Here is a 13,491-nt window from a genome sequence, read left to right as displayed (position 1 = left end):
GGGGGAGGATGGGGCGGGACTGGTCTGATGCTGGCTCTCCTCCGTCTCCCCAGGGCTGGTGGCTCCTGCTTCCGGGAATGTGGGGGTCGCGCCCTCCTCACCAACGTGTCCTCTGTGGCACTGGGCTCACGCCGGGTTGGGGGCCTACTGCCTACAGGTGGTGGGGCAGCGAGAGCCGGACCGGGCCTGTCCTATTGTGTGTGGGTTGTCTCGGCCACCGAGGTGCTACAGCCCTGTGCCCCTGGGACCCTCTGTCCCCCACTTACCCTCACCTTCTCCCCTGACAGCAGCACCCCCTGCACGGTGAGCACCAAGGGCGCTAGAATACAGGTCTATGCCTCCCCGAGCCAGCCTGCATCTTCAGATAGACCCTGGCCCCCAGGTCCTTGTTTCTTCATCCATCAACCCCCAACTCTGTCCTCAGGCCTCCCCCTTTGTTCCTAAGCTCACAGACCCTCCCATTGTCCAGACTCCTCCCTGTTTCTTGGACTCCAGTTTCTCAGTCCCCAGGTCAGCTGTGGTAAATACTTGTACCTGTGTGCCAACTCTGATCGATTGGGAGTGGCTGCCAGGATCTGTGTATTGAGAAAAAGTCTCCATGCAAGAGTGCCTGATTGATTAGCCATGTCTGTTGTGAACATAGACGTGGGAATGGTGGCCTCCATGCCACAGTTTGACAGTCTGCCCAGGAAGTTTAAGCAGCCCGTTTCCCCGTCTCAGATTGCCCTCTCCTCTTGAGCTCTACCTCCTCCAAGACCCCAAGCATCCCTTTTTCTCAGCTTCCTTGTCCCCTCATCCTCGGCTCTACACCTCTCCAGCTGAGCTACGTCCTGGCCTTTGATGGATTCCCACGCTTCCTGGACACTGGTGTCATCCAGTCGGACCGTAGCCTCATTGCTGCCTTCTGCGGCCAGCGGCGGGACAGGCCCCTCACGGTGCAGGCCCTGTCTGGTATGGGCCTGGGGGAAGTGGGACCTCTGTCCTGGGCTGTGCTTTGTCCCTGTACCTTGCTGCCTGAGGTAGGCTTAAGATCCAGCCCAAATCTGCCAGTTGACTTGCTGGGTGATGCAATCCCTTGTCACCTCTGGGCCTCAGTTTCTTCAGCTGAGAGGCAAATAGAGAGGGTTATACTGGCTGTGTTGTATCTCTGGAGAGAAACTCCAAGTTGGACCTGTCTTGGGGATACACAGAACGTAGCTAGTGTGAAGGTTTCTGAGCATCTGTCTCCTCAGCCCAGTGGTTTTCCACCAGGAGTGACTTTGCCCCTTGGGGCTTTTGTCTGTGTCTAGAGACATTCTGATTGTCCTAATTGGCATCTCATGGGTAGAGCCAGAGATGCTGTTCTGCATTCTGCAGTGCACAGGGCAGCCCCCACAGCCAAGAACTGCCAGGCCCATGATGTCAGCCGTGCTGAGAAATTGAGACCTTGGCTTAGTGTGATGGACATGTGCTGGAAGTAATTTGTTACCCGTGGCAGTTAAAGGCCCGAGTTTGGAAATACTTCTCTTTGTATTGTGAATCAGAGTGGCTCCAAGGCTGAGAGAGGGCAGAGCTGTCAGTGGCCTGTTGGCGATGGCACACAAGCCCAGACCCCGCCCGGTGAGACTTTATTTCACTTGGCAGATGTCTACTGAAGATCTGTAGTAAGCTGGGTCTGAGCTAGATGCTGGGCCTGTAGCAAGGCACAGGGGACATGGGCACGGCCTTCCTGGACTTAAGCGGGGTGGCAGTGACAAACAGCAAACAAATCATAGTAACAATAGTAACCCCTTTGGTAAGAGGTAAGAGGAAACCGAAAGGAGTGGGGAGGCCGACCTGTGCGGGCTGGTTGACACCCTCAGGCAGAGGTGAAATTTCATTTGAGACCTGCAGGAGGTGGTATGGTCAAGGGCAGCTACTCCAGGTGGAGGATGAGCAGATGCCCAGGCTCTGAGAATGGGAAGTGGTGTGTGGTGCTGGAGTGCAGAGCACGGGGAGAGTGGGAGGTGATGAGGTCAGAGGGCCTGCAGGCCACCCCTCTCTTTTTAAATATCACTTTATCGAGGCATTTTCAGCATATCATCGAGGTAGTTTTTGCCCCTCACCCCCACCCCTGCCTCCACCACCACTAATAGACTTTCTAAGGAGACTCGGTTTTGTATGAGAGCGGTGGAGGGCTTGAGGCTTGCCAGTGATTCACGTTTTTTGGTTTTTTGGTTTTGTTTTGGCCCCACCTGTGGCATGTAGAAGTTCCCAGGCCGGAGATGGAACCTGAGCCACAGCAGTGACAGCACCAAGCCCTTAGCCGCTAGGCAGGAACTCCCCCCACCCCCCCATGTTCTTAAAGGATCGCTTGGGCTGTTGTGAAAGGCAGAATGTGGGGACCCGGGAAGACGGTGGCGAGACTGGTGCTGGTGTCCAGGCCAGATGGCTGAGGAGGTGGCGAGCAGTGGTGAATGTGAGCGATTCAGGCTTGAAAATTGGCAGAACCTGATGGCTTGGGTGAGAGAGAGGGTGTGCGGTGTGCAGCGTGCAGGAGAGCGGTTAATCATGGCAGTGACTACAGGGGTGCCTCGCTTCCCTGCCCAGTTGTACTGGGTCTTCTCCACCCGGGGGGTGAAGCAGTGCCCTGAAAGGTGGCCTTGTGACAAGTCTCTGGACTCTCTCCTGACAGGGCTGCTGGTGCTGCACTGGGAGGCCAACGGCTCTTCGTCCTGGGGCTTCAATGCCTCCGTGGGCTCTGCCCGCTGTGGGTCAGGGGGCCCTGGAAGCTGCCCTGTCCCCCAGGAGTGTGTGCCCCAGGATGGGGTCACAGGTGCTGGACTCTGTCAGTGTCCCCAGGGCTGGGCTGGCCCACACTGCCGCATGGCTCTGTGTCCCGAGAACTGTAATGCCCACAATGGGGCAGGGACTTGTAACCAGGTACGGGTGGGAGAGGGCAAGCCGGGTGGCACAGGGGCGGTAGTCAGGGCTCTTCCCGAGCCTCTCTCTGCTGTCCCCCCAGAGCCTGGGCGTGTGCATCTGTGCTGAGGGCTTCGGGGGCCCTGACTGTGCCACGAAGCTGGACGGTGGGCAGCTGGTCTGGGAGACCCTCATGGACAGCCGCCTCTCAGCTGTGAGTTGTGGGTGCCACTCTCTGGGGAGATGCAATACAGTTCACCTAGTGGAATATTCCCCCAACTCCAGTCCCGTGATTATATCCCCTAGACCCTGCACCCAGCCTGACACTTTGTAATGACTTTGCTTACTTGAGCCCTCATGCCCACACCCCACCCCCAGGACACTGCAAGCCGCTTCCTGCACCGCCTGGGGCACACTATGGTGGAGGGACCTGATGCCACCTTGTGGATGTTTGGGGGCCTGGGTCTGCCGCAGGGGCTGCTGGGAAACCTGTACAGGTGAGGTCTGCCCTGGGGAGGTGGGATACTTTAATGAGAGAAGGTCACCTCAACAGGGGATGCTGAGATGTCCCCTTGTCGGGGGGGGGCACAGATAAACCTCTGCAGGTGAAGAACACCCCAGGGGATGCTGAGACACTTGTCACAGGAGGCTTAACTCAGGGACTGGGATCCTTATTTGGGTGGTGCTACCCCAGGGGATGGTAAGGATTGTCATAAAAGGTCACCTTAGGGGTGTTGGGATACCTGCCTAGTGAGGGGTGACCCAGGGGGTGCTGGGATACCAGTGAGAGGATGACCCGGGGGGGCTGAGTTGACTGTAAAGTAAGGCTGTTTTTTGCATCTTGGCCCCAGGTACTCAGTGAGTGAGCGGCGGTGGACCCAGATGTTGGCAGGAGCTGAGGATGGGGGCCCAGGCCCCTCACCCCGTTCCTTCCATGCAGCTGCCTATGTGCCTGCTGGTCGTGGTGCCATGTACTTGTTGGGGGGGCTCACGGCTGGGGGCGTGGCCCGGGATTTCTGGGTCCTCAACCTCACCACTCTGCAGTGGCGGCAGGAGAAGGTGAGCGTCTCCCCCTCCCCCAGTCCCCACAACCAGCCTCTAGCGAAGGACCACAGCAGCTCTGGCCTGCCTGGCCCCGGGCTGCAGCGCAAGTCTCAGAATTGAATTTCCTTGGCCATCCTGGGTCACGTTCAGTTCCTGAGCCTATCCCTGGCCAAGGGGACATGATGCTCTGGTTGGCCAGGTGGGGACCCGGCCCCAGTGAGAGCAAAACAGCTGGCGCTTCTCAAAGGAACCCTAGGCTGCTCCTACATGAAGAGATGCCAGGCCCATGGCTGGTGGAAAGCCTGGGGTCTCGCCAACCCCAGGAGGTTCACCACCTTCTTAGTGGTTCGAGGGGAGTATGGGGAGCTCTGAGCCTCTTATCTACCCACAAGATGACCCCTGACCTCCCCCCCCCCGACCCTGGCAACCTCTGCCCTCCATCCCCCAGGCCCCTCAGACCGTGGAGCTGCCGGCAGTTGCTGGTCATACTCTTACCGCCCGCCGAGGCCTGTCGCTGCTCCTGGTGGGTGGTTACTCTCCTGAAAATGGCTTCAATCAGCAGCTGCTTGAATACCAGCTGGCCACGGGCACCTGGGTGTCTGGAGCCCAGAGCGGGACACCCCCCACAGGTGGGCCTGGGGACTGGGAGGGCATATAGCACTTTTGACTCTTGGCATCCTCTTTGTCCCCTCCTGCATTCTGTGGCCACCGCCCCCACCCCCATACCTCACTGCCTCTGTCTCCCCCATCTCCCGCCCCTACGCTCAGGATACTGTCTTTCAGGAAGTTCAGTTTCCCTCTTTACCCCTCTCAGACTCCATGATAAGCCGCCCACCTCCTGCCCAGGAGCTGTGGGTCACTGTTTCCCTCTCCCGGGTCCTAATCGCTGCCACCCAGGTTTTCCTTTCTTGCTCCTTCTATATTCTTTGATCGTTGTCCCCAAGGTCATTCTGGTCACCCTGTCTCCCTCCCTTCTCTTTCCCAGAGTCTCTGCTGGTCCTCCTTTAGGACTGAAGAGGGGGGGGTGTTGAGAAAGGTCTCTGGGTAGGGTGGTGGTGTGGTCATGAGACGGGGAGCCCAGGAAGCTGGGGGACTCCAGTCCTTCCCCCAGCGCCTGTGCTCACTCGCTTTCCCACCCCCAGGTCTCTATGGTCATTCCGCTGTGTATCATGAGGCCACGGACTCCCTCTACGTGTTTGGGGGTTTCCGCTTCCACGTGGAGCTGGCAGCCCCTTCCCCTGAGCTCTACTCCCTGCACTGTCCTGACCGCACCTGGAGCCTGCTGGCCCCTTCTCAGGGAGCAAAGGTCAGGAAAAGAGTTCCAGACAGATAGTGTAGGGGGCCCTGGGAGGGGCCCTCCTTTCCAGTCCTTCTGGTACCCCGAGTCTCCCTTTCTTTATCTCTGACTTGGAGGTAAGAATCCTAGAGCAGGAGGTCACAGCTCTGCCACACTCTGGGTGTGGCCCTGACAGGTTCCTCTCCTGCCTGGCCTCCCCAGCTGTGAAACGGGGCACTGAGGCTCCTGCGCTTCGTGCCTTCAAGGCTAGAGGAGATAGTGTGTGGGAGAACACAAAGCCCCGGGTGGTGTGCGGGTTAGAGACAATTGCATTCTCCTTCCACAAGCATATTTCCAAGCCCTTCTTGGGGCTGGACTGCGAGGGAGGCAGAAGTAAGAGCCCCAGCAGGATGCCCTGAGCCCAGCTGGGGGAGGTCACCCTGGAAATGTGGGGTTCATCTCAAGTAGTCCATGCTGAGGTTCTGGGGAGCAGCATAGGGTCTGGGGGTTCTGGGAGATCAGGGAAAGGAGATGGCTCTAGATGCTGCTCTGAGGAACGACAGAGGTTTCCTGGGGGAAGGAGGTGAGATTTGAGAAAGGTTAGAAAGGGGTGGGCTGGTGGGAGCTGGGGTGTCAGGAGATTGGGGGCGTGGGTGAGCTGAGAGGGAGTGTGGAGAGCGGATGACCGACTGTCGTGGCTCAGTGGATTATGAACCCGACTAGTATCCATGAGGACGTGGGTCCGATCCCTGGCCTCGCTCAGCGGGTTAAGGGTCCAGCATTGCCTTGAGCTGTGGTGTAGGTCACAGACGCGACTCGATCCTGCGTTGCTGTGGCTTGCTGTGGGTTGGCAGCTATAGCTCTAATTTGACCCCCAGCCTGGGAACTTCCATATGCTGCGGGTGTGGCCCTAAAAAAACAAAAACAAAACAAAACAAAAACTCAAGAGCTCCTCTGACGGGTGGTCCTGCCACGTGTCTCCCTGACAGCCCCGCCCCCGACTTTTCCACGCCTCAGCCTTGCTGGGGGACACCATGGTGGTCCTTGGGGGCCGCTCGGACCCTGACGAGTTCAGCAGTGACGTTCTGCTCTATCAGGTCAACTGCAACACCTGGCTCCTGCCTGACCTCATCCGTAAGTCCCCGCTCTCCCTGGGGAGGCCCAGGACAGCCGGGAGGAGGCTGGCCTCGTCCCGTGACCCTCACCCTTAGGAGTTATTTGGGCCCCTTCATACCCATCGGCAAAGCTCCTGTCCCTTCTGTGTGGTATAGACACCCATGGAGACGCTCGCCTTCCTTTCTTTTTCTTCGAAAAGTTTTATTTTTTCATTCTGGTTATGAAGTAAGGATAGTCATTGAATGTGATTTGTACAACAGAAGAAAGCAATTCCCCATCATCCCATTCGCTAGAGACAAGGACTGCTGTGTGGGGGGAGCTTCCTTCCAGTTCATAGGCTGGAAAGGGGCTGTATCTTGCCTTTTTGCTTCATTTGACATACATTGTAAATAACTGCGTGTGTTTCTGGGCTTGTCTCCTTTTCTTTTTGTTTCTGTCTCTGACCCTCTGTCTCTAATTCTCTTTTGCTCTTAATCTTTTTGTTGTTGTTGTTGTTGTTGCTATTTCTTGGGCCGCTCCCGCGGCATATGGAGGTTCCCAGGCTAGGGGTCTAATCGGAGCTGCAGCCACCAGCCTACGCCAGAGCCACAGCAATGCGGGATCTGAGCCGCATCTGCAACCTACACCACAGCTCACGGCAACGCCGGATCGTTAACCCACTGAGCAAGGCCAGGGACCGAACCCGCAACCTCATGGCTCCCAGTCGGATTCGTTAACCACTGCGCCACGACGGGAACTCCTTAATCTTTATTTATTTATTTTTTTGGCTGCACCCATGGCACGCAGAAGTTCCTGGGCCAGGGATTGAACCTGTGCCACAGCAGCCACCTGAGGCACTGCAGTGATGACAAGCCGCATGGGAACTCCTTGTCTCTGTTCTTATTCCACCCTTTCTGTTCCTTTTTTCTGTTTTGGCGCCTTTCTTTTATCTTGCTGCCTGTGTCTGATTCTCTTGTCCTGTTTGGCCTGAAACTCTCGTCCGTCTCTCTTTCCTTGTCTGTCTTTCTCCTGAGACTGTCTTCCTGCCCAGCATCTCTCCCTGGCTGACACCTTTGTGTGGACCTCTTCTGCTCTCGCTCTCCCTCTGAAAGGACTGTCTTTCCCCAGGCCCGGCTTCTGTGGGACCCCCGATGGAGGAGTCTGTGGCCCATGCTGTGGCAGCGGTGGGGGGTCGTCTCTATATCTCAGGAGGCTTTGGGGGAGTGGCCCTGGGACGCCTGCTGGCCCTGACCCTGCCCCCTGACCCCTGCCACCTGCTGCCCTCGCCTGAAGCTTGTAACCAGTCTGGGGCCTGTACCTGGTGCCATGGCGCCTGCCTGTCCGGGGACCAGGCCCATAGGTAACTAGGATGACTGATGGCACGTGGGTGAGTGGTACTGGTGCCCTCCAAAGTGGGTTCTGTTCCAGGCCAGGCTGGTGGGGGAGGCCTCAGGGGGTTACTGTCTGGTCAGGATACAGCTCACTTGGGAAAATGCACAGCTCATCACAGGAGGGCCCAGCTTGGGGATCGCCCCACGTAGAGAACCCTGTTTGTGGGCCGGAGTATCATCCAAGATGCTTCCTGGGAGCTGAGGCCGAACTGGGCCCTACGTGACCAGAGGAGTTTAGACCATGAAGGTTCAAAAGTGGGGGCTATATCGATGTGTTTTAGAAACCACCTGACTTGGGGGAGAATGAGACGGAAAGGTGGGCGGGTCAGCTCGGGAAGGCCTCCCAGTGCCTGGCCGCAGTGCCGGGCCCGATCTAGCTCCAGACACTCCTCCTCTGCAGTTTGGGAACCCAGACATCTTGGGAGGCCACAGGTGCTGTCCTAGGTTTAGCACAAATGAATCTGGCTACACAGTTTTCCTGCACGGTTACCAGCAGGCTTAATTTTGTCCTGTTAAGTGTGTCACTGTGTTTACTGCACAATATGAAAGTGTTTGATTTTTAGGGTGCTCCCTTGGACTCTGCTAGGGGTATTCTGTAACAGTGGGTACACCCACTCCTTTTCTAAAACCTTGAAAGTTCTGAAACATGTGCCTTTGAGGACTTTGAGTAAAGGATTATGGGCCTCCACTGTGGGGGCTGGGGAGCTGCAGAAGGTCTGAGCAGGCAAGGGCGGGGGCAGGCTTGTAAGGGAGGGTGTGGGAAGGGAAGAGGAGGCCCAAGCTGGGTGGGGGAGCTCTAGGGGTGGGTGGGAGGGGATGGTCAGAGAAAAATTCCAGAGGCGGAGGCCTGGGTGGCTGGAGGGGCGGGAGATGGGGTGTTGTCCAGTGTCGCTGGTCTGGGTGACAGGTGGAAGTGTGACCATCACCAAGTAAGCGGGCGGAGAAGCAGCTTTGGGAAGCCTGTGCTGAGGCCAGTTTGTGCCCATGGGACCCACAGCACAGTGTCCAGGAGGCACCAGGAAGAGGCCAGGGTGAGGAGGAAGGGTGGGGCCTGGCTGAGTGTGATGAGCGAGGCCTCACGCCTCCCCAGGCTGGGCTGTGGTGGTTCCCCCTGCTCCCCGATGCCCCACTCCCCTGAGGAATGCCGACGCCTTCGGACCTGCAGTGAGTGCCTGGCCCGCCATCCCCGGACCCTGCAGCCTGGAGATGGAGAGGTGAGGGGTGGGGTGGGGGCTGGAGGCCGGGTCTCAGGTGCCACCAGGCTCCTCAGCTAGGTTTGGGTGGCAACGGCTGAGCCCGGAGGGGTGCCGGCGGCCCTGCCGACCCCACTGAGCCTGTATCCCGCCACCAGGCACCTGCCCCCCGCTGCAAGTGGTGTACCAACTGCCCCGAGGGTGCCTGCATCGGGCGCAATGGGTCTTGCACCTCAGAGAATGACTGTCGCATCAACCAGCGTGAGGTCTTCTGGGCCGGGAACTGCTCAGAGGCCGTGTGCGGGGCGGCTGACTGCGAGCAGTGCACACGGGAGGGCAAGTGCATGTGGACACGGCAGTTCAAGAGGACTGGTGAGCACCGGAGCTTGGGCCCCAGGCCCTGAGAGGAGAGTTTGGGAGCTTAGATTCCTGCTCTAGGGACGTGAGGGGCTCAGGGGCCTGGTGTGAGGGAGAAGGAGGGGAGGGGCCCAGGGCCCAGACTGGGCTCTAATCCCTGTGCCAACCCCAGGAGAGACCCGCCGCATCCTCTCAGTGCAGCCCACCTATGACTGGACGTGCTTCAGCCACTCTCTGCTGAACGTGTCCCCAATGCCGGTGGAGTCATCACCCCCGCTGCCCTGTCCCACCCCCTGTCACCTCCTGCCCAACTGCACCTCCTGCCTGGACTCCAAGGGTGCAGACGGGGGCTGGCAGCACTGTGTCTGGAGCAGCAGCCTCCAACAGGTACTGCCCCCGGCCCGGTGTCCCATGGCTCTCCTCCTCTGTCCTGTCTCGTCCTTCATTTCCGTGCTTTCTTTCTCCCACTTTCTCTTATCTCTTTTCGACTCCTTTCTTCCCTCCTTGCCCTGTGAGTCTCCCTGTCCCGTCCCGGTGCCGCCTTCCCGACTCCTCAGCCCCTGTGTCTGTCCAGCTCTCCTTCCACCCTCCTGGCCCCGGCCTTCCTGGGACTCAGTACCGTCTCCCCTCTCCCTCCCAAACCTTTCCCTTCCCTTCTCCACCTCCTTCTTTCTCTGCTTTTGAAAGTTTGGGTTGTAAGAAACAAAAAACCACTGAGCTGGTTTGATTATAAGGAGTTGGGGGTCTCTGACGGAACCTGAGGATGGGAAGTGCTGCTGCTCTGTCCTTCTCAGGGCACATCATCTCTGATCTCAGCTGTTTTGCGTGTCCCCATTCTCTGGTGTCTCTCGGCCTGGTCAGCAACACATGGCCTCCAGTGGCACCCTTGACCCTCAGTGGATGTGACTTTATTTTTTTGCTTTTTTGCTTTTTAGGGCCCCATCTGTGGCATATGGAAGTTCCCAGGCTAGGGGTTGAATCAGAGCTGCCAGGGATTGAACCCGCATCCTCACGGATACTAGTCTGGTTCGTTACTGCTGAGCTACAATGGGAACTCTGTATGTGACTTTCTAATTCCAGAGATCACGGCTATCACTGTGCTCTTTGGTTAATTCACCTTCTCAGGGAAGACTGCAGCTCAGCTCATGAGTTAGATGTCCAGCCTTGGTCCATGTGGCCAGGGAAGGGAAGGAGCCCTGGTTCTGACATGGCAGTTCAGATGCACCTGTCATCTATGGCTGTGGGCTGGAGAGCTGATTCTTGAAGGTGGGCGTGGTCTGGGGAGACACAGTCTGCCATTGGCTGCCCATACCTCTGCCTGGCGTGATTCAGCCATCCCAGTGACAGACCCAGGCATTCAACCCCCACCCACTGCAGCAGGAGATAAGAAAGCTTCACTTGCTGCTGTCACATCCCAAAGCAATGTCACTGGGCTAGGGTTGTGAGTCTGATTCCCCCTGATGTACACGTTTATGCATCCTCATTGTGCAAGACCTGACCGAGGTGTGACCCTTCACTGTCTCACAACCCACGAGCCTACACGCGCCTTTGGTCAAATGTGAGTGCGGTCAGCAGACCTTATCTGGGGTATCCTCCATCACCACAGCCCACTTTCCGGTTCTCTGGACGCCAGCTAGGTGTTCAACAGTTTAGTGAATTTCTAATGCTACCTACCTGGAATCACCGTCACATCTCACAAGACTGCCCCCACTTCAGATGCCAGGCACAAAAACTGGCTTATCAGTCAGGGGTTCCGTCCACTCCCTCTGCAGGTTTGATCATTTCCTAGCATGGCTCAGAGACTCAGAAACGTTTACTTACTAATACCAGCTTATTAAAAAGGATGCAGCTCAGGAAGAGCCAAATGGAAGAGGAGAATAAGGCAGAGCATGAAGAACTTTCATGCCTTCTCCCAGCATCGACACCCTCTCCCAGGATGGAGGATGTGTCCATCAACTGGGAGGCTCTCTGAATCTCATTGATCAAGGGCTTGTTTTTATAGAGCCATCTCTGCCCCGACCCCATGTTGGTGGGTGAGGCTGGAAGTTCCAGCCCTCTAACCACTTGGTCTTCTGGTGCCCCCCCCCCCCCCCGCCCCCAGTCACCTCATTACATAAACTCAGGTGTAAAAGGGGCTCCTAATGAATAACAAAAGATATTCCCTACCTGCTGGAACTCCTGGTGTTTTGTTGTTGTTGTTTTCTTTTAGGGCCACACCATGGCATATGGAAGTTCCCAGGCTGGGAGTAGAATGGAATCAGAGCTATAGATGCCAGCCTATACCCAGCCACAGCCACATCCACGCAGGAGCCAAGCCACGTCTACGGCCTACACCACAGCTCACCCAGATGCCAGATCCTTAGCCCTCTGAGCAAGGCCAGGGATCGAACCTACGTCCTCATGGATCCTAGTGGGGTTCCTTAACTGCTGAGCCATGAAGGGAACTCCTGGAATTCCCAGTGTTTTAGTAGCTCAGTACCAGGAAACTGGGGGAAAGAGCGAATTTATTTTTGTGTCATGCCCCCCCCCCCCGGAAGGTCATACAGACTAGCTGGGAGAATTTAGGACACGGAGCAGTGCCTGCTCTTCAGTAAAAACTCAGTAACACCCAGCTTCTGCCCCCTGGGAGGATCCCCAGTCTCCCCTGTCCATACAACCAAGAGGTCAGTGTGGCAGTTCGGGTGGGGGTGCTCTCAGTATGGCAAGGGCATAGTCCTCTCGTCCTCAAGCCTGGGATCCTGCTGGTGATACAGGTTCTCCATGAATTTGATGGAGATTTCCATTATCTGTCTCCATTGGGATTCCAGGGCCTGGACACCAGAGAGCTTGCTGGCCGCTATGGGGGAATGTGAGGGGATTGCTGCCAGATCTTCTGATTTCTGGGTAAATCAGTTAAAAAAGTGTTGGCTCAGGTGTTTTAAAAACACAGATCAGGAGTTCCCACTGTGGCATGGTAGGTTAAGGATCTGGCATTGCCACAACTGTGGTGGAGGTTGCAGTATGGCTTGCATTTGATCCTTGTCCCCAGGAACTTGAATATGCCGCGGGGTGGCCAAAAAAACACACACAAAAAAACAAACCACCAAACACACATACACACACACAACAGCAACACAGATCAAACAGCAGGTGCACAGGCCAGACCTGTTGTGATTTGGCTCAAGGGGAGCCATATTTTAACCGTGAGGCATTGTTCTTCTGTCTCAGAACCCAGGGCAGGTGACAGAGTGCTCTCTTGCCTGGCTGGCTGGCTTTTTCCTTCCTTCCCTTTCTCCCTTCACCAAATTCTTCACTGAGTACCTTCCTTTGCTAGGCTGTGGGCATATGTCAGCAGACAGCGAGGTTCCTGCCTCTCTTCCAGGAACATAGGAAGTTCAGGCTATGATGTTGGGCAGCATCGCATTTGGCCACAAGCGTGGTCACAGTGGAAAGTGCCTTGCAGACTGGAGCCTCAGGCTTTCTTCCCACCTCTCTCCAGATTACCCCACTGTCTGCCAAGGGGTGCACTAAATTTGGATCTGGGCGCCAAATCTGGAGGAGAATTTGGCTCTGGCAGTTCGGCCAGGCTCCGCTCATCGCTGGCGTAGTGCACAGTGGGCGCAGAGCTCTGGCTGCAGCAGTCAGGGTTTTCTATTTCAGGAGTGCGGGGTTGCTTTGTTTATTCCCAAGTGCTCCCAGCCAAACAGCCCAGACTCATCTCTTTCCTCTTATACTTTGCTTAAGGCCTGAGCAGTAACTAAAATGCTCTCATACACTGAGGTAAATTCCCAGGGGTCTGAACTTCTTTGCGCACCATGTCTGGTCCCAGGACCTGATAAGTGATGGCATGTGGCCCGCTGCGCAGCCCCTGACTACGGACTCAGCTTCCCAGGTGAGGGTGGGAGAATCCTGTTGCCCCAGCAGGAGGGTCCATATTCTTTTAAGACTTGTGGTTTGCAACCTCCATCCTGATACTTGTTTCTGTTTCCATCTGGGATCATTGCCATTCTTTGATGGTAAGAAACACTTGTAGCCTAACCAGGTGGGTAAAGGGGGCCCATTACAGTAGCACAGTGGCCCCTCTTGGGACCCAGGTGGAAAATGCAGGCAGGCCTTACCAGATACCGGACACTGAGCTTGGGAAGCTGCCTCCACCTTTCAATGGGGTGTGTGATTCTCATGTCTGCCTCCTTCTGCCTCTGCTCTATTCTTGCCTCTTCACTGTCATTTGTTCATCCAAGTGGCCCAGCCAGCTCTAGTTTACCCAGTCTTCTAG

General features: G+C 56.6%; 1 protein-coding gene across 3 annotated transcripts in view; it reads left to right on the top strand.

Annotated features, from left to right (window-relative positions):
* Window positions 1–13,491, top strand: part of MEGF8 (multiple EGF like domains 8) — a 41,955-nt gene that overhangs the window by 21,351 nt on the left and 7,113 nt on the right. For all 3 annotated transcript variants that reach the window (XM_047794270.1, XM_047794271.1, XM_047794272.1), the window contains 13 exons: window positions 54–303; window positions 819–951; window positions 2,654–2,901; window positions 2,984–3,094; window positions 3,259–3,377; window positions 3,732–3,939; window positions 4,373–4,553; window positions 5,067–5,230; window positions 6,190–6,334; window positions 7,424–7,655; window positions 8,777–8,900; window positions 9,038–9,251; window positions 9,409–9,623. In XM_047794270.1, the coding sequence (XP_047650226.1) occupies window positions 54–303; window positions 819–951; window positions 2,654–2,901; window positions 2,984–3,094; window positions 3,259–3,377; window positions 3,732–3,939; window positions 4,373–4,553; window positions 5,067–5,230; window positions 6,190–6,334; window positions 7,424–7,655; window positions 8,777–8,900; window positions 9,038–9,251; window positions 9,409–9,623 (2,344 nt within the window). The remainder of the gene's footprint in view (window positions 1–53; window positions 304–818; window positions 952–2,653; window positions 2,902–2,983; window positions 3,095–3,258; window positions 3,378–3,731; window positions 3,940–4,372; window positions 4,554–5,066; window positions 5,231–6,189; window positions 6,335–7,423; window positions 7,656–8,776; window positions 8,901–9,037; window positions 9,252–9,408; window positions 9,624–13,491) is intronic.

The sequence above is a fragment of the Phacochoerus africanus genome, chromosome 8 (assembly GCF_016906955.1).
Source record: "Phacochoerus africanus isolate WHEZ1 chromosome 8, ROS_Pafr_v1, whole genome shotgun sequence".
Lineage (NCBI taxonomy): Eukaryota > Metazoa > Chordata > Mammalia > Artiodactyla > Suidae > Phacochoerus > Phacochoerus africanus.
Note: the sequence above shows the minus strand (reverse complement) of the source record. Positions and strands in the feature narration are given on the sequence as shown.